This window comes from Dunckerocampus dactyliophorus, chromosome 17, assembly GCF_027744805.1.
Source record: "Dunckerocampus dactyliophorus isolate RoL2022-P2 chromosome 17, RoL_Ddac_1.1, whole genome shotgun sequence".
NCBI classification, from domain to species: Eukaryota; Metazoa; Chordata; class Actinopteri; order Syngnathiformes; family Syngnathidae; genus Dunckerocampus; species Dunckerocampus dactyliophorus.
The window spans coordinates 3,816,658-3,837,360 of NC_072835.1; the positions used below are offsets into that span (position 1 = coordinate 3,816,658).

The following is a 20,703-nucleotide window of genomic DNA, read 5'->3' on the forward strand; positions in this document are numbered from 1 at the left end:
TGAATGTAACTGTGGAGGAAACGCTGGCTGAGCACAAATAAAAGACAGTGGAACTCCCAGCAATGTTCGCAGGAAGATGCGGAAGTGTAAGGCTCAATCCTGATTGGATGACACAATTCAGCGGTACCATAGTAACAGCAAAATATCTGCCCATTGGTTGATAGCGTAAAACGGGCGGGCTAAACAAGTGACAGCGTAGAGCAAACTTTGTTAGCTTGCTGCTAATTTTCCGAGTTGGAAATGTCCTACACTTGAAACAATCCCGCTGGGAATCACCGGAAAGTAAGCCTGGTCTTTTATGCACGTATGGAATCCGAGCACAGAACGTTGGCTTCTTTCTTTTATCGGCCATAGCTTTCGTAGCGTATTAGCTAGCATGCTAATGTTATTGTAGCTAACGTCGTTGATGGAGAGTCACCATTTGTTAACATTGTTTCGTTTAAAGTATATGAATTCGAGGCATACAATTAAATTTACGGGCTGCATGTGTTGCAAAAGAGCTCAAAGAGCCAAGTTCTTGTTGTATGCTTGGCCCAGCACACCAACCTGATGCCCCTCTTGTGTGCAGCAATGTAGGCTATTAAAACTAAATCATTCCTATGATGCAGGATATGAGCTGCCACACAGACGGCGACGATGGAGACCTCTGCGGATGGGCCAGTTCAGTAAGTTGTACAAATGACTTAAACATGTCATGTGCAACATCAGCAGTATATGGTAGACCTTGTATTTAGGACGACCAGGGAGCATTTCCCCTTTCCTAATTTCTCTATTCTTGTACCCGAAACCTCTTCTCTGAAACGTTTTTGAAGGAAATCGCACTAAGAGCGGAGAGAAAAGCAGCTAAGAGCCTGTATGTAGATCTAGTTTGCAGAAGTAGTTTAACTGGAATGTACCCAAGTGGGTCAGACTGCATTTTTGTAATGGCAGGTCAATACAGGTACAACCCCCCCCCACAATTAACTGCAGTATAAGGCCAAAGAAAGTGCTAATCAACCGTGAGGCGGACCTACCTTCACAATGATATCCTGTTTGATTAAGAATGAAATCAACATCGGCTTCCACTAATGTGCGCAGATGCTGGTACACGGCAAGAACGACATCACGGCCGTGACAACCCGAGTGCAACAGTTTGTGGAGGAGAGGATGCAGACCACCATGGTATGTATGATGAGTACAATGTGTGGCTGCTTGTGTTAATGCACTTGATGGTAATGCTTTGCTGTTCTGAACTTCTGAACTTCTACTTGCAATGCCGTCTTCTAAAGATACCATATCTTAATAATAACAATTAGTGCCACGGTAGTGTATTGTAAGTGTGTTCTGCAAAATCTAGCCTTGATGTTGGAATTTAAGCGGTTTAACAGTACTTTTATGAAGTCCAACTGTGAATGTGAAGTTTTGTTTGTCTGTAGCTTTAATGCTAATGAGCTGTCTCCCACAGTGTGTGTCTGTTATGCACTTTATCCACGTTTGACACAGACAGTAGGTCGTTCCAAGACCACCTTTGAATAGCGAAAAACAGGAAATAATCAAAAATTACAGGTAGGCCTGTCGTGGAAACACATTTTGCTGGGATGATAATTGTCCTACAAATTATTGCCAATAAACAATATTATTGTTAACATTATTTTGAGACCATTTTTTCATTAATGTAATGATAATACTGCATATGGCATAACAAAGTGAGTACACCATATCAAAAGCAATCACCTTGAAATTCTCAAGAGTATTTAACATTTTAATTGGAATGTCGAGAGCTTTTAAATAAATGATGTAAAGTAATAATATATCAAATAATATACATTTGTCGTAAAATAAATTAAACAACATAATAAATTAAACAACATAATAAATTAAACAAACAAAAAAAATCAATCACAATGTTTCTGATTTTGAATCAGTCTCACTTACGTTCTTGTCTGAAAACACTTCCTTAATTCACTTTTAGCAGTATTGTGAGTGGAAAACGTTGTTCATGTTTAATAAGGTGTAACGTTTTGTCGGACTTGGTCCAAGTACATGTTTCGGATGCAACAAAATGTGTTTGGTGTACAATGAGGTGTTATACTTGGGAATCACAGAAATGTAAGTTCCACCGTTTTGTATTATTTATTTCATTGTCTTTGTCACAAACGTTTTCATGACGGTGCGCAAGCGGGCTGAAATTGACATCAGATGGTGTTTTATACACAAGAAGCACCAAGAAAGTATTTGATCGTGTAGCACGCGACACAGACAGCAAGCAAGTAGTGCATTCGCTAACGCGTAGCTCACCTCTCCTCACTGGGACAAAGAGGCTGAACTGACTCTCACTGACTCTGTTCATTCCCCTATATGAGAGAGAGAGAGAGAGAGAGAGAGAGAGAGAAAGAGAGAGAGAGAGAGAGAGAGAGAGAGGGACGGAGGGGGAAACACGCATGCACATGTCGATATAATTATCAGGTTTGTTTTTATTTATTGATTTATTAATTGATTTTTTGATGTTACATAACATCACATCTTCTTGTTCAAAGCGTCTTCCTGCTGGAAAACGGTGATGGAATTGACTTGTGAGACAGCGCCCTCTGCCTGATTTATACCTACAGGGGACCCCCCCATTTGATGAAGCAACACAAAATGATCACATTTACAGCTCCCATGCCTGTAGCTGACTGACTGATAGTTGGCAGAGTTCCAGGCTGCATTTTAAGATATGTAGCAAAGCCTAACTGAAACTTCAAGAGTGACCGTTTGATGGCCTTTTCTCTCAAAAGTGAAGCAAACAAGTGAGGGAGAGATGATGCATTTTTCTAGGGGACACATACAGTCATCCCTCATTTACTGCATTTAAGCGGTTCCAGACTCGACTGTGATAATTGAATTTCAGCCAAGTAGGATTCCTTATTTATAAATGTCATTCTTTGGTAGTTAGAGCATAGGAAACCTATTAACCACCTACTAAATACGCTTTTTAACATTATTAGAGCGCTCTATACATGAAATAACACCCCTATAACGACCTTTACACTCCTATTACCCAATATAATAATAGATATAATACGAGAAAATAAGACATAAGTAGGACATAATATTGACTCACGCATGTTAGCATTGAGAGGGGTTCTTGTTGGTTTTTTACTTCCTATTCTGTATGGTACTTCCTGCAGTGGCTTTTGTCTCATCAGTGTAACATTACTGACACCTAGTGACCAGTGTAGAATACTACATATCATCACGTCTTTGAATGCGTCTTCTGAATGCCTTATATTTATATCTTAGTTCATTTAATAATTTTTACGCTTGAAGGTGCTTAATTTAGGCAAAGAATACGTAAAATTTGAGTGTTTTTGAAATACTAATAGGCTGTATTCAACCACAAAACAGCGATGATTTATTAATGTATTTTGAAAAACCATAATAGAGTGAAGCCTCGAAATTTGAAGCGTGAAGTGGCTAGAGACTTCTGTATTACTGTAAGAACATCATTAAAAAGTTGCGTGAGGACAGGGGTGTCCAAACTTTTTCCACCGAAAAATGAAAGGATGTGTGGGCCGCGTTTCCATTTTTTTCAACCAACCCATGTAGATATGCTGTGATGTTTGTAAAAATTATTGCTGTTTTTTTCCCATTTTTTTGTGTTGTTTTTTTTTTTTTTCCTTGTTATGAAAACACAGGTGGGCCATACACTTGGGGCTTTAGCATGATAGGAGACCTTTAGGACTGAATCAACAGCACCCTCTGTTGGTTGTGTCTATTATGATAATAATAAAACAATAATATTAATGGATTGGATTTTATATAGCCAAAAGCGCTTCACAGTGAAGTGAACGAGAGCTGCAACAATAATCGATTAATCGATTATCCATTTAATCGACAACTAATTGGGTAAAAGATTAATCGTTTTTGAAAAATTTAATATGTAAATATTCTCTGATTTCAGCCTCTCAAATGTGAATATTTTTAAATTTCCATAGTCATCCATGAAAGCAAACCTATTATCTTTGTGTTTTAGCCAAAACAAGATATTCACACATATCAGTTTTGGTTTTGGAAAACAGTAATGGGCATTTTTGTCTCTTTTCTGATATGTTGTGGACCCAACCGCTAACTGTAGGTGTTTGCCTCATACTAATTTGGTCCATCTATGGCCTAACAGATTACTGCAGTGATTGAAACAACAAGCTTCAGATTAATCGACAAAGAAAATGATCATGATTGTATTTTTATGTACATTTATTGTTTTACTGAAGCTATTTGACAAACATTTAGATTTTTTATTATTTAACATTATTTTAAAAGAATATTCAAGCGGCAACCTGGTGTTTGTGCACTTATTTGCTCTGTCAGTTCAAATCTTATATGTCTGAATAAAGAGGCGGGAATTATTTTTTTAAATCTGATTAATCGAAAAAATAATCAACCGATAAATCGGTTGTTAAAATAACCGTTAGTTGCAGCCCTAAAGTGAAGTCATTATTCATTCACTCCTCAGTCACACACTGCTGTTGGTAAGTTACATATGTGGTCACAGCTGCCCTGTGGTAGACTGACGGAAGCTAGCTGTCAATTTGCGCCTACAGCCTCTCCGGTCACCACCAAACATTCATTCACATTCATACACCAGAATGGGCAGCACAGTATGTCAAGGATGTAGCTTGCCTTCTTTTGCACATTGCTTGTTTTTTCTTTTCCAGCTCACAGGCGTGCTAATCGGCGCCACCATCGCAGTCGCAATGATCGGGATCGTGGTGCTCTTCCTGTACCGGAGGTTCAAACATGCTCGTGAGTCATCCCTCAACTTTAGTGCTTATGCTGGAGCTGGTTCAAGTGGCTGATAAAACTCTAAAACTGTCCATTGTGGTTTCTCGCAAGGTGAACAGCAGCCTGGCGTGCCTCACTACCGCTTCAGAAAACGAGACAAAGTGCTCTTCTATGGACGAAAAATCATGCGCAAGGTGGTCCCATTTTGTGCCACACATACAGTGATAAAATCCAACCCTGTGTGAAAAAGTGATTGCCCCCTAAACCTAATAACTGGTTGGGCCCCCCTTAGCAGCAACAACTGCAATCAAGCGTTTGTGATAACTTGCAATGAGTCTCTTACGGTGCTGTGGAGGAATTTTGCAGAATTGTTGTCATTCAGACACATTGGAGGGTTTTCCAACATGAAGCGCCTTTTTAAGGTCATGCCACAGCATCTCAATAGGATTCAGGTCAGGACTTGGACTAGGCCACTCCAAAGTCTTCATTTTGTTTTTCTTCAGCCATTCAGAGGTGGTCTTGCTGGTGTGTTTTGGATCATTGTCCTGCAGCAGAACCCAAGTTGGTTTCAGCTTGAGTTCACCAACAGACGGCGGACATTCTCCTTCAGTTTTGCTAGACAGCAAAATTCATGGTTGTATTTATCACAGCAAGTCGTCCAAGTCCCAAAGCAGCAATACAGCCCCAGACCATCACACTACCACCACCATATTTTACTGTTGGTATGATGTTCTTTTTCTGAAATGCGGCGTTACTTTTACGCCAGATGTTATGGGACACACACCTTCCAAAAAGTTCAACTTTTGTCTCGTCAACCACAGAGTATTTTCCCAAATGTCTTGGGGGTTCATCAAGATATTTTCTGGCAAAATTAAGACGAGCCTTAATGTTCTTTTTTATTCAGCAGGGATTTTGGTCTTGGAACTCTGCCTTGCAAGCCGTTTTTGCCCAGTGTCTTTCTTATGGTGGAGTCATGAACACTGACTTTAACTGAGGCAAGTGAGGCCTGCAGTTCTTTGGATGTTGTTGTGGGGTCTTTTGTGACCTCTCGGATGAGTCGTCGCTGCGCTCTTGGGGTCATTTTGGTTGGCCGGCCACTCCTGGGAAGGTTCACCACTGTTCCATGTTTTGGCCATTTATGGATAATGGCTCTCACTGTGGTTTGCTAGAGTCCCAAAGCTTTAAAAATGGCTTTACAGTATAACCTTTTCCACACTGATAGATCTCAATTATTTTTTTTCACTTTTTCCACACAGGACCATGTAGGTTTGTTTTTTTTTCCCTCCCTAAATAGTAAAAAGTTTGATTTAAAAACTGCATTTTGTGTTATTGACTAATATTTACATTTGTTTGATGATCTGAAACATTAAGTGTGACAAACATGCAAAAAAAAAAGAAATCAGGAAAGGGACAGACACTTTTCACACCACTGTATGTGCTCCCTTTATAATGTGTTGTTTGTTCTAAAGGTCCAGACATTGTCGTCAATTCCTCCGCCTTCTTCATCGTCTACCTCAGTGTCAAAGCAGCCACAGCGTGTGCGCAAGAGAACCAAAGTGCTAAGCATTGCTCGCAAGTAAGCGCCATTGAGAAGAAGGCAGTGAAACACCAGAATGTTTCAGAATGTGTGCTAAGCGTCTTTCCTCCCTTGTCAACAGAATCCTTCGGATCCGCAAGGATCCGCCTACCCTGCAGCCCAAAGAACCTCCTCCATCGCTGCTGGAGGCCGACCTGACCGAGTTTGACGTCCAGAGCTCCAACCTGCCCTCTGAGGTCCTCTACATGCTGAAGAACGTCAGGTGGGTTTGCCTATGGCTGAACGTCACCTTCTTCGCTTGCATCATGAAATAAATGGCTATTAAAGGAATAAAACTAGAGAACACAAAAATGACACATAAGTAAGTAAACACATATGAGGCAACTGCTACAACTATAGGGAATAATAAACCACAACTACGCTAACTCGAAACACTTTTTACAAAACAAGCACCGGAAGCACCGCTCCCAGCGACACTACAATACATTATATTTTTTATATTTATGTTTTGTGGAGTACTTGATGCGGCCCAGCCTCACCCAGACTCGACCTGCAGCAGCCCCCCAGGTAAGTTGAGGTTGAGACCACTGTTATAAATAATTGTAAATAAATTCTGAAATTATTCAAATGTAATGAATTGGTCATGAAAATAAATGATACATCTTTTAAATACAAATGGACAATTTAATAAATTATGTTGCATGTTAATTCATGAATTCAAATTCCAAATTTGTATTATTATTATTTTTATTTTATTGGCTTAGCATTTATTTAATTTTGCTAAATATGTCTGTGATTAATTTTTATTTTTTTTTTTACTGATTTAAGATTTTATTTCACCATTTTCTTTAAATATTTTGCATGTTAATTTATTACATGTGAATTATTGGCTTTACATTTATTTAATTTGAATAAATATGATGTTCATGAGGGCCGCACGGTGGCCGAGTGGTTAGCATGTTGGCCACACAGTAGGGAAGATCTGGGTTAGAATCTTTTTTGTGTGGAGTTTGCATGTTGGGTTTTCTCAGAGTACTCCCGTGAGTGTGAATGGTGCCCTGCGATTGGCTGGCGACCAGTCCAGGGTGTATCCTGCCTCTCGTAGGCAGCTGGGATAGGCTCCAGCATACTCCCGCTACCCTAATGAGGATAAGCGGCATAGAAAATGGATGGATGGATATTGGTCATGAAATAATAAATTATTTATACTTGTATTTCACAATTTCATACAAAAATGGAAAATTTAATAAATTATTTTGCATGCTAATTCAAATTTCAATTATAATTTCATGGACTTTATACTTATTTAATTTGGGCAGAATTTTTTATTTTTTTTGGCCCTTCTTTATTTTTATTGATGATTTAATGATATTGTACTGAGCAGCCAGGACAGGGGAGCTACATTTGTTTGTACATCGCAATAAATTGCATTGACCGTTCAACAGCATTTGTCGTATTTTGTACGTTTTGCCACAACTGCCACAAAAAAGCTAAAGAAAATGATGATGCTCAGTGAGTTGAGATTTTCTTTAGACGTTCCATCGTGTAGCTTTACTTTGTGCTGTTTTTATTTCTGCAGGGTGTTGGGACACTTTGACAAGCCCTTGTTCCTGGAGCTGTGTCGCCACATGGTGTTCATTGAGCTGCAGGAGGGCGAGGGTCTTTTCAAGCCCGGGGACGACGACGACAGCATCTTCGTGGTCCAGGACGGACGACTGGAGCTGTGCATCTTTGAGAACGTAGGTTGACAAATTTGACACTTGAGAACGGACACTGCTTTGACGTGGAATTGCTTTGTTGCTGCCTTGTAGGATGGCACAGAAGTGGCAGTGAAGGATGTTCTTCCCGGAGACAGCGTCCACAGCTTGCTCAGTATTCTGGACATCATCACTGTGAGCTTCTCGATTTACACGTCCACTCCTCTCAGCCAAGTCATTCATTCATTCATTCATTCATTCATTCATTCATTCATTCATTCATGCCTTTCCTCTTTGGGGTCTTTTCTTTTTTCAATTAACTCAATAAATTAGCTGGTTAAATGGGTTTTATCAATGAGGTTTTTGTTGACTTCATCTCCAAGTAATCAATGGATGTGTTAAACGCAGTAGCAACCGCTCGGGGGCGACGTTGTTTCAGTCTCAGCGGAACACATAAGTGCAAAATAAACATGAACAACTCAGCGTTGCTGCATCCCCACTATGTCTTATTGTATTAGAAATCAATTTTAATGCAATTATTGCATTTTCAAAACGCCAATCCTTTAAATCAGGGGTTCTCAACTGGTCTCAACCGGGACCCAGTGGTCATTAAGTCACGACCTAAGTAGTTTTTAAATTTATATTTATTTGTATTATTTTATTAAACTTTTATTTAAGCCACTTTTCTTTGTATTATTTTTTAAAGTCATCTTTATTTTTTTTTAACACTTTTAAGTCATTTTTTCAAGTTTATTATCTTTTATTGTCATTTTTTAAATTTTGTTTTTATCTTTTTTTGTTTACACTTTTATTTTTGTTATTTTTTTTACACGTATTTAAGTCACTTTTATTTGTTTTTTGTTTGTTTTGAAATTGTTTTTGTACATGTAATTTATTTTTATTTCATTTTTTACATTTTCATTGAATTAATTTTTATTTTACTATTATTTTTTTTACACATTTATTGAAGTCAAAAACATATTTATTTTATTATTACTTTTTACACTTTTAAAGATATTTTTTCACACTTTTATTTTAGTCATTTTTATTTTGTGTTTATTTGTATATTTTTTTTTCTACACTTCCATTTAAATAATTTCTGAAATAGTTATTTATTCCTTCATGCATTTACTGTATTTCTGTTTTTCTACTTTTATTTAAGATAAACCACGCAAATGTATTTGTTTTTTAAAATCACGTGTCGTCTTTTGTAACATTAATACACACAAGTACAAGTCCAAAGTCCTAGTGAGGACAAGCGGCATAGAAAATAGATGGATGGACACGCCCAAAGTGCATTTTAGCAGAATTTATGAGGACAGTTTATCAAGGAAATGAGGAAGAACATCACTGCTTGCATACAAACATAATACATAAAGTAAAATAAAATATAAAAAAGACCACAGAATGGAATATTTAACTTATAACTGTGCAATGCACAAATGCCAAGAAGGAAGATGACTAAATTACTTCTCACATTAAATTAGACATGGGTTGTGTATAGATACATATTTTAGTGTCATTTTTAACTTGCTGTCTGCGACCCACCCAGAATGGATCCGTTACCCACCCCTGGGTTCCCACCCACCAGTTGAGAACCACTACTTTAATTAAATGACTTTTTTTTTGTACCCTCCTTATATTGCAGCTTTCAGAAAGGGGATTAGCATATTCCTTCACATAGTAAGGGGCTCCACCACCATTCGTCAGCCAATCACACGGCACTTATATACAAACAAGCAATACAATATAATTCCATCCATCTATTTTCTATGCCGCTTATCCTCATTAGGGTCGCGGGGTATGCTGGAGCCTATCCCAGCTGACTTCGGACGAGAGGAGGGGTACACCCTGGACTGGTCGCCAGTCAATCGCAGGGCAATACAATATTATTACAATACATACAGTAAATAATTAACAATATAATAACAATGTAGTTCACCCTAACATTCACCCGTGGACAATTAAGAGTCTCCAATTAACCTAACATGCATGTTTTTGAGGAAGCCTTAGTATCCGGAGAAAATAATAACTAGAAAAGCACTCGGAGAGCACAGACCATTCTGAAATACAAAATGTGAGTTGTGGACACCAGCATTTTGTTAATGTTCTGGTAAAACAAGCATATTCGCTTTGTTTGGGTTTAAAATAAGCTCTGAAAATAAATGTTACAAAAATGAGTAGCTCTTGGCCATTTTCATTTGGTAAAAGTAGCTCTCACAAGGAAAAACGTTGGTGACCACTGTTCTACATTTTTTTTCTACTCGTAATATTCTGAGGAAAAATGTCATTTTAGTAGCATAGAGTTGAAATAGTAAAGAAAAAAGTCGTAATATGAGAAACAAACAGAACAACGAATCAACGAAAAAAGTTCTAATGTTACAACAATCAAGTCAAAATATTATGGGAGGAAAGTCAGAATCACAAAAAGAAAATTTACAAGAAGAAAGTTGTCATAGTTGGAGAAAAAAACAGCAAAAATTGAAAAAACAGCATTAATTTTACAATAATGTCAAAATATTAAGAAAAAAAGGTTTTATTCTCACGAGAAAAAAAGTCACAATATCACAAGAATGAACTTGTAATAGTATGATAAAAAATGTCAATTTTGCAGAGTAGAGTTGAGAGCGCCCTCTCGTGGCTGTCAGTGTGGAAAAAAAAAACATATATAAGTCGCTCCGGGGTACAAGTTACAGGACCAGCCAAACCATGAAAAAAAAGTGTCACTTATAGTCCGGAAAATACCGTAACTTGTTAGCATATCTACATGTGCTGCTTTACAAAATATCCAAGTGGCAAAGTTGCATCCTTTCATTTTTCACTATGTGGCCCTTGCTGGAGAAACATTTGGACACCCCTGGTATATACTGACCAGCCCCTGAATTATGTCCTGATATTCTTGCCAGGGTTATCCGGCCCCTTACAAGACTGTATCAGCACGAGCAGCCACACGCTCCACCATCTTACGCTTACCTGCGTCAGCCTTTGAGTCTGTGTTTAAAAAATACCCCGAGACGCTAGTGCGCGTCATTCAGGTAACAAACACATAAACTGTGTTTTCTTGCTTTTATAGCTCCAATAACTAAAACGTTTAATTACATCTGCTTTGCTTACATAATTGGTGTGTCTGTGTGTGTGTCTGTCAGATAATCATGGTGCGCCTCCAAAGAGTCACCTTCTTGGCGTTACATAACTACCTGGGCCTAACGACGGAGCTCTTCAACCCGGTAGGTGGGAAGATAATTAATATGCATTTTGTTTTTGAGTGTGTGTGTGTGTGTGTGTTTACACTCAGTCATGCAGCGACAGTGACATTAGCAGCTGCCGGGAAGGAAAGTGGCATTTCATACAACATTAAGCACAGCATCATAAACACAGTCCTTCATATGGCTCATAATAAATACTGTAAATCATAATAACCCCTTTATAGAAGCTCTGACTCCGAGTGGGCAACTGAAGTAAATATATGTTATCGTCTCTGCTATTCAACATAAAAAAATGTCAATTTCCTAATATCTTTTTAAGGTACAATACTGTAAAACTTTGATATGCTTTAGAGTAGTCACTGTGCAGCTTGTATAGCGGACATTAACGTCTAAACAGCTGGCAACACAAGTGAGTACACCTCAAATTGTGTCCTTGGTATGAAGATTCAGTGTGAGCACTGCCTTGATCCTCTTGGGCGTGGAATTGAGCAGAGGTGCAGAGGTTGTTAGTGGAACCTTCTTCCACTCCTCCATGATGACATCACAGATGCACACTTTGCACTCCTCCACCTTCCTTCCTTCTGCTTGAGGATGCCTCACAGGTGGTCAATCGGGTTCAGGTATGGAAGACACATACTTGGCCGCTCCATCAATTTTACCTGGAGGTGTTTTTGGGCTCCTTATCATGTTGGAAATGTGCCTTGCGGCCCAGTTCCTGCTCCACAATGTCACAGTACATGTTAGAATTCATGTTTCCCCTCAACGCTGCCACCACCATGCTTGACTCTATCTTACTACCCTTGTGTTGCTAGACATTTAAACAATAATCGCTGCATGTTGACTCATTTTTAGTGAATAGTAAGTCTCTACTGCTATCCAAGCTGCACACTGACTACTCTAACGTGTATCCACTATGTCCCTTGACAAGATACAGTATACTGAAATAAAAAGAGATGCTGTACTTGTGTCCTGCTGACTGTTTGGTTGCTGGTTTGCCAGGAGAGTCATGCGGTGCCTTTGTCCAATGTGAACTCTGTAACAAGTGAGGCCATTGCTGGCAAGACGACTCGCCGTTTGCACTTCCAGGATGAGCTAGCGACGGGGACCATTGATAGTCCTGCAGAGTCAGGTCTCACACACACACACACACACACACACGCCCATACTTAGAGGTAATGTTTTTTGTGGGGTTGGAGTGTGATCCAATGCTGCTATCTGGTTTTCTGTAAAGGGGATGGCATAAAGGACAGTCCTTCAAACAGCTACAGGAAGCAGCGATCCATCTCCATGACCACCGACAGCGCAGGTCGTACACTGTCTTACACTCATGTTCGCTATTCCATGCAAGTTGCATAGACACACATCATTATCCTGGTTCCATCCTGCAGGCAACGACATGAGCATGGTATGTGAAAGGGCTCGGGTCAACATTGATGAAACGCCGCCCAGTCCCGCCACTCAAAAGGTAAAAATGTTGTTTTGTTTTGAAAATGTTCAAATTCTCTGATATTCTGTCATACATTGTGTCCAAAACGTGTAGTCTAGCCTGAAGAAGAGCGTCACCATGCAGCACACGCCCTCTGAGGTGTTTCACTACACGGACAGCGGGGGGCAGCCTGACGGCGTCCACCTCAGCAAGAGTGGCACCATCTTCCAGGCGGCTAAGAAGGACCTGCTGGCAATCATCCAGCTGCAGGTGAGAGGCGGGATTAGCTCTTCCAAGGAACTGCAACATTCTGGCTATGTTTTCTTATGATGATGATGAAGTACTTTGCATAGGACACTTCCATTAGATTTGGGTGAAAGTCCACACATTGATCACATCCAAAGATGAAAATCCTGTTTGATTACACTGAGTATTGATTTGAATGCACAGTTTAGGCCCAATACTCGTCATATCCAGGCTAAATTTAGATTTTAAGTGCATTTTAATGTATCGAATGGGTATCTTTTAGCTGGAAATGTCGCAACAATGTATCAATAAACTGTCAAAAGATGTCATGTTGCGATTTATTGATCAGAAATTGCTATAAGAATCAGCTTTATTGGCCAAGTATGCTTACACAAAAAAAGACTTTGACTTTATTTAGTATTTAGTTATTGTTTGTGTGTTAACCCACATATTTCCACATATTGTTAGACTTTCAGCAAATAGAAATTCAAATAGAACTTCAACACCAGTATTTGATCCAGATTATGAAATTTGCATCTATTTATATCAGGCGTGTCCAAAGTGTGGCCCGGGGGCTTTTTGCTGCCCACGGCTGTTTTTTTTTTAATTGAACTGCGACATATTCTAAAAATATAATTTAACAAGAAAAAAAAAGTAAAAATGGAAAAATCAGCAGTAATTTTACAAGAATGAAGTCAAAATATTAAGGGAAAAAGTTGTAATTTAATGAGAAACAACTGTAATTTTACAAGAATAACATCATAATAATATGAGGGAAGGTAATGTCATTTTAGTAGCATAAAGTTGAAATGTTAAAGAAAAAAGACATTATTTTTAGTAATAGAAATAAACCAAACACAATGAAGTAGTAATTTTTGGAAAATGAGTTTGCAGAAAACGTTATACTGTTGTGAGAATAAACTTGTAATGTTATGGGAATAAAGTTATAATTACAAGAAGGAAATTTACAAAAAGAAAGTTTAAATAGTTGGAAAATGAAACAAAAAAACCCAGCAGAAATGGGAAAAAAATCTCTAATTTTATGAGATTAAAGTTGTAATCTAATGTGAAAAATGTCACAGATGTACAAGAATAAACACAATATCATGAGGAAAAATAATGTATAGCATAAAGTTGCAATATTAAAGAAAAAACACGTTATTTTTTGAAGATGTAATAGAAACAAACCAAAGCAAATAAAGTTGTAATTTTTGGAAAATTAGATGTAGATGGAATAACTTATGTTACAAGAGTAAAGTCAAAATATTATGGGAATAAAGTCATAATTGGTGAAAAAAATAAAATTTACCAAAAGAAAGCTGAAATAATTGGAAAACTAGAAAAGTACTCGGAGAGTGCCCTCCACCAAGCGCCATAGTTCCCCCCCATATTGTCAGTTAGACCATAAATATTAGTCCTACATTTATTTTATCAACATATTTAGATTAGTTGACTATGAAAACCAAAAAAATTCCGTAATGGTAGTTTTCTTCTGGATCTAACTCCGCAGCTTTTTAAGATGCAAGATTCCACAGTGTCTTGATTATATGTAGTGGTGTTTATTGCATGTTTATAGCTTCATTTGGTGTCTTCCTATAATGAATTTCTTTCATATTAAATATAATTAACAAGAAAACTAAAAACTAAAACGGAAAAAATCAGCAGCAATTTGACAAGAATAAAGGCAAAATATTAAAAGAAGAACGTTGAAATCTAACCAGGTAAAGTTGTAAAAAGTAACGCCATTTTAGTAGCATAAAGTTGAAATATTACAGAAAAACAGAACTTTTTTTAAAGTCGCAATATTATGAGAAACAAACAAAACAACAAATAAAGCTCAAATTTTTGGAAAATTAGTTTGTGGAAAAAGTTATAATGTTCTGAGAATAAAGTCAAAATATAATGGGAATAAAGCCATAACTGAAATTGTTTACAAAATAAAAAAAAAAACAATAGCAGAAATGGAAAAAAAAGTCTTAGCATTATAAGGACAATATTATGTATAAAGGTGATATAAGAAACAAACAAAACTAAATTAAGTTGTAATTTAATGTCATTTTAAGTTGGGGGAAAAAGTTAAAATAGGGGATAAAGTCAAAATATGATAACATACATACAGTATATATTACTTCTTAGCATATCTTTACAAAATATGAAAGTGGCAAAGTTGCATCCTTTAATTTTTCACTATGTGGCCCTCGCTGGAAAAAGTTTGGACACTCATGCACTACTGTCAAAAAGGAAAAGTGTAACGATAACCATAGAACCAAAAAAATGGAACATACAGTGGTGGCAGTGACTCACAATACAATATGACAATACAAAACAATACAGCATGTATCGTTGCTTGAAAGTTTATACAGTTGTTCCTCGCTACATTGCTGTTTGGACATCGCTCCTCCACTCTATCAGGGTTTTTCAACAATTAATGAATTAATAAATGAGCAATGAAATACAATATTGAAAGACAAGTCATATGTAGCATTCTGGCCACTAGGTGTCAGTAATGTTACATTGATGAGTATCCGGAATTATTCTGTTATCTGGATCAGTCTTTGATATTTTGTAGAACCTGTTGGAAACTTGTCTTGTTTTTTTTTTTTCTCCCCCCCCCAAATTATTTCAACTTTACGCCACACATTATTTTTCCTCATAATATTGACTTTACTGTACTCTTGTAAATTTGCGACTTTTTTACTAGTTTATTAGAATACGACAGTTTTTTCCATTTCTGCTGTTTTTTTTGTATCACCTCAGCGGAGATTATGCTGTAGCAGGCGTTTATCTGTTTGTTTGTTTGTGTTAAAAATAACTTGAAAAGTTCTCCACAAACTAGAAAAACACTCGGAGAGTGCAGACCCCCGCCAAGCGCCATAGTTCCCCCCATATTGTAATTCACACCAAGATAATTGTCCTACATTTTGGATCAGTCTTTGATAGTTTGTAGAACCTGTTGGACAGTTGTCCCGTATTTGATTTCCAAGTGCTCTGACCATTTTTTGTGCATTTATATGCACAAATGTCGAAAATGGTCCTATCTCACAATGTTAAAGAATCCTTTAAAAAATTCCTGGATCCAGATGGTCATCGATCACCCCCAAAATCTAATCAGTTCTTCCATGTCCCATTTTTGACAATTCCTGAAAATGTCTTCCAAATCCATTCAGTTTTCAAGTTATTTTGAACACAAACAGACAAACAGATAAATGCTGGCAAAAACATAACCTCCGCGCTGTGGCGTAAAGTTGAAATAATAAAGGGAAAACACATGATTTTTTTAAAAGCTGTTATGGAAACAAACCAAGTTGCAATTTTTGGAAAATTAGGTTGCGGTAAAAGTTATAATGTTACGTAAAGTTAAAATATTATGGGAATAAAGTCAGAAGGAAGTTGAAATAGTTGGAAACATACGGTCATTTTAGTAGCATAATGTTGAAATATTATAGGAAAAATGTTATTTTTTAAAAGTAATATAAACAAACCAAAGTCATAATTACAAGAAGAAAATTTACAAGAATAAAGTTGAAATAGTTGGGGAAAAAAAAAAAAATGGAAAAAAAACCCAGCTGTAATTTTATGAGAATAAAGTTAAAATATTAAGAGAAAAAAGCCGTATTCTTTTGAGGAAAAAAAGTCTCAAATTTATGAGAATAAAATCTGTATTATGAGGAAAAATACTGTCATTTTAGTAGAATAATGTTGAAATATCAAAGAAAAATATGTTATTTTTTACATGTCGTAAAATGGTGAGAAAAAAACAAAGCAAATTGTAAATTTTGGAAAAGTAGGCTGGGGAAAAAGTTATAATTTTATGGAAATAAAGTCATAATACTATGAAAAGAAAATTAATGAAGATTATTTAAGAAAAAACCTAGAAACTTAAAGTATTTGGAAAATTAAAAAAAAAACAATAGCAAAAGCAGAAAATGGAAAAAAGTTTATAGTAATAATAGGCTTTTTCACCAACTGTACATCACAAGGCTGAGATGCACTTTTTTTCTTGAAATATATATAACTTGTCAGCATATTTACGAAATATCAACATGGCCCTTGCATCCTTTCATTTTTCAGTATGTGGCCCTCGGTGGGAAAGTTTGGATGCCCTGGATTTAAATGATGTTTTTGTTTTTAATTATTATTATTGTCATGTGTATGTTTTAGTTTCTGCCTGTTAAAGCACATGAAAGTGCACATGCACGACTGTGAATATGAATATAATTTTGCAGGATCCCAGCCTGCTGGAGGGAAGAGTGACCCTCCATCAAGTCAAAGCTGGTTCCGTGGTGGCTCGGCAGGGAGACCAGGTCACACTTGCACTGCGACAAACCCCTTTCTTCATTTAAACACAACCGTCTCTCATTTTAATGAGTCACCCGTCTGGCACCTTCTAGGAGGTGAGCATTCAGTTTGTCATATCGGGCCTCCTCCACGTTTACCAGCGGATGATCGACCGCGAGGAGGACACGCGTCTCTTTGTGACGCACCCCGGAGAGCTCGTCGGTCAGCTCGCTGTCCTGACGGGAGAGCCGCTCATATTTACTGTCCGAGCCCAACGAGACTGCAGCTTCCTCTCCATTTCCAAAACGCACTTCTACGAGTAAGTCACGCAACCAATTAAGGACATACAGTCACACTTTGCTTGATATTCTTACTCGTGTTTACATTTCGGAATTATCGGCCTATTTGAGTTCCGCATTGGACATATTTTTTTCAATTTTGGCATAGCTACTGTATTTGGTAATACGTGACATGGTGGTCAAAGAGAGCTACTGTTTTCTTTTCCACTTTCCCATGCACTCCAAATCATTATTGAAGTATATGGTGAGTTTTCAACCGCCTGTCTGTGTGGCTTAGCTAATTAGAGCATTTACGGCAGCGGTGTCAAAAGTTTTTTTGTTTACTGTCCCGCGGCATGTTCTAAAAGTATAATTTAACGAGAAAACTAATACAAAAAAAAACAGCAAAAATGGAAAAATCAGTAGTAATTTTACAAGAATAAAGTCACAATATTAAGAGAAAAAAGGTTTAATCTAACAAGAAAAATGTATGACAATAACGTAATATTATGAGGAAAAATGTCATTTTAACAATATTAAGATGACATTTTATATTGAAGTTGTAATATTACTAGAAACAAACAAAACAACTAATAAAGTTGTAATTTTTGGAAAATTAGGTTGCGAAAAAAGTTCAGATAATAAAGTTATTATTATGGGGATAATGTCATAATTCCAAGAAGTTGAAATAGTTGGACAATTCAAAAGAAAAAAACAGCAGAAATGGGGGGAAAAACAGCAGGAATTTTACAAGAAAAAGTCAAATTATTACAAGAAAAAAGTCACAATTTTCTGAGAATAAACTTGTTATTTTAGGAGGAAAAATAATGTCATTTTAGAAACGGAGTCGAAATGTTAAAGAAAAGAAATGATAGTTGTAATTTTTGGAAAATGTGTATATGGGAATAAAGTCAGAATTATGAGAAGACAATTTACAAGAAATAGTAAAATAGTTGAAAAATGTAAAAAACAACAACAACAAAAAAAACGGCAGAAACGGGAAAAAAATGTTTTTTACAAGAAGTCAAAATATTAAGAGAAAAAAGGAAAAAAGAAAAAATATTAAAAAAAAAAAAAGTGAAATACTAGAAGCAAACCAAAAAAATTAGGTTGGCGGAAAAAGTTTGAATATTATGGGAAATAAGACAAAATATTACGAAAAGAAAATTCATAAACATTATTCAAGAAGAAAGTTTAAATATTTGAAGGAAAAAACAAAGCAAAAATGGGGAAAAAAAGAGCAAAGTTGATAGTAATAATAGGCCTTTTCACCTAAAAGTGAAATGCACTTTTTTCTTGATATATATATCTATATAATGTCTTCGCATATCTATACTAAATATCAAAGTGAAAAAGTTGCATCCTTTCATTTTTCACTATGTGGCTCTTGCTGAAGGAGAAGAAAAGTTTGGACACCGCTGCTTTACGGTATAAAACTTTGCATTCCACACTGAAGAATACTCTTCTGGCTTCTTGTGTAGGATCATGCGCGTGGAGCCAAAAGTCGTGCTGAACGTCGCTCACACGGTGGTGAGGAGGATGTCGTCTTTCGTCAGACAGATCGACTTTGCGCTGGACTGGATGGCAGTGGAAGCCGGCAGGGCCGTGTACAGGTGCTGTCACCTTAGTGGCATCTTTTGGACTGAGGGGACACTCAGCTTATCCGAGCTCTTGAGCTTGTTTGCTGTTTCCCTGTCAATGCAAGTGTGTTCTGCAGGCAGGGGGAGAAGTCCGACAGCACCTTCATTGTGCTCAGCGGACGACTGCGCTCCGTGATAATGAAGGAGGACGGAAAGAAGGAGCTGATAGGAGAGTACGGCCGCGGTGACCTGATTGGTGTGGTAAGCGGTGCTGGTGTATAAATGGCCGTCCTCCCGGATTGTGTAGGAATACATCCATATGCTCCTATGCATTTTCTCCCTGTATGACATTATAGTTGTAGTAATACCGTTGGTTAATGGAGGCGGAAGGCTGTCGTTTGTAGGAGACATACAGTGATGTGAAAAAGTGTTTGCCCCCTTCCTGATTTGATATTTTTTGCATGTTTGTCACACTTAAATGTTTCAGATCATCAAACAAATTTTAAATATTAGTCAATTACAACACAACTGAACACAAAATGCACTTTCTAAATGAAACTTTTTATTATTAAGGGAGAAAAAAATCCAAAGCTACATGGTCCTGTGTGAAAAAGTGATTGCCCCCTAAACCTAATAACTGGTTGGGCCCCCTTTAGCAGCAACAACTGCAATCAAGCGTTGGTGATAACTTGCAATGAGTCTCTTACAGCGCTGGGGAGGAATTTTGCAGAATTGTTGCCATTCAGCCACATTGGAGGCTTTTCCAGCATGAAGCGCCTTTTTAAGGTCATGCCACAGCATCTCAATAGGATTCAGGTCAGGACTTGGACTAGGCCACTCCAAAGTCTTCAGCCATTCAGAGGTGGACATGCTGGTGTGTTTTGGATCATTGTACTGCTGCAGAACCCAAGTTGGTTTCAGCTTGAGGTCACCAACAGATGGCCGGACATTCTCCTTCAGCAGAATTCATGCTTCGAGGTCCTCAAGCAGCAACACAGTCCCAGACCATCACACTACCACCACCATATTTTACTGTTGGTATGACGTTCTTATTCTGAAATGTGGCCTTACTTTTACGCCAGATGTAATGGGACACACCTTCCAAAAAGTTCAACTTTTGTCTTGTCAGACCACAGAGTATTTTCCCAAAGGTCTTGGGGATCATCAAGATATTTTCAGGCAAAATTGAACTGAGCCTTAATGTTCTTTTTGTTCAGCAGTGGTTTTGGTCTTTCTGTTTTTTTTGCCCAGTGTCTTTCTTATGGTGGAGTCATGAACACTGACCTTAACTGAGTTCTTTGGATGTTGTTGTGGGGTCTTTTGTGACCTCCTGGATGATTTGCCGCTGCGCTCTTGGGGTAATTTTGGTTGGCCGGCCACTCCTGAGAAGGATCACCACTCTTCCATGTTTTGGCCATTTGTGGATAATGGCTTTCACTGTGGTTCGCCGGAGTCCCAAAGCTTTAGAAATGGCTTTATAACCTTTTCCATGCTGATAGATCTCAGTTACTTTCTTTCACATTTGTTCCTGAATTTCTTTAGATCTCCGCACAATGTCTAGCTTTTGGGGCAGGTCCCATTTAAGTTATTTCTTGATTGAGAACAGGTGTGGCAGTAATCAGGCCTGGGTATGGCTACAGAAATTCAAAGCACAATTATGTTTTAACCGGGGGGAGGCATGTAGGTTAGGATTTTTTTTTTCTCCCTTAATA

General features: G+C 37.6%; 1 protein-coding gene across 3 annotated transcripts in view; it reads left to right on the forward strand.

The window, feature by feature from the left end:
- The first annotated feature begins 155 nt into the window (after positions 1-155).
- pnpla7a (patatin-like phospholipase domain containing 7a) overlaps positions 156-20,703 on the forward strand; it is a 54,322-nt gene continuing 33,774 nt past the window's right edge. For 2 of the 3 annotated variants that reach the window (XM_054756936.1, XM_054756938.1), the window contains exons 1-19: positions 156-282; positions 609-665; positions 1,078-1,161; positions 4,677-4,764; positions 4,855-4,937; positions 6,213-6,319; positions 6,402-6,542; positions 7,860-8,019; positions 8,092-8,172; positions 10,884-11,012; positions 11,124-11,204; positions 12,183-12,312; positions 12,415-12,489; positions 12,572-12,648; positions 12,724-12,879; positions 17,082-17,159; positions 17,247-17,452; positions 18,893-19,024; positions 19,129-19,252. In XM_054756936.1, coding sequence (XP_054612911.1) covers positions 612-665; positions 1,078-1,161; positions 4,677-4,764; positions 4,855-4,937; positions 6,213-6,319; positions 6,402-6,542; positions 7,860-8,019; positions 8,092-8,172; positions 10,884-11,012; positions 11,124-11,204; positions 12,183-12,312; positions 12,415-12,489; positions 12,572-12,648; positions 12,724-12,879; positions 17,082-17,159; positions 17,247-17,452; positions 18,893-19,024; positions 19,129-19,252 — 1,986 coding nt within the window. In that variant the 5' untranslated portion in view covers positions 156-282; positions 609-611. The remainder of the gene's footprint in view (positions 283-608; positions 666-1,077; positions 1,162-4,676; positions 4,765-4,854; positions 4,938-6,212; positions 6,320-6,401; positions 6,543-7,859; positions 8,020-8,091; positions 8,173-10,883; positions 11,013-11,123; positions 11,205-12,182; positions 12,313-12,414; positions 12,490-12,571; positions 12,649-12,723; positions 12,880-17,081; positions 17,160-17,246; positions 17,453-18,892; positions 19,025-19,128; positions 19,253-20,703) is intronic. The other variant, XM_054756937.1, reaches the window with a different exon arrangement.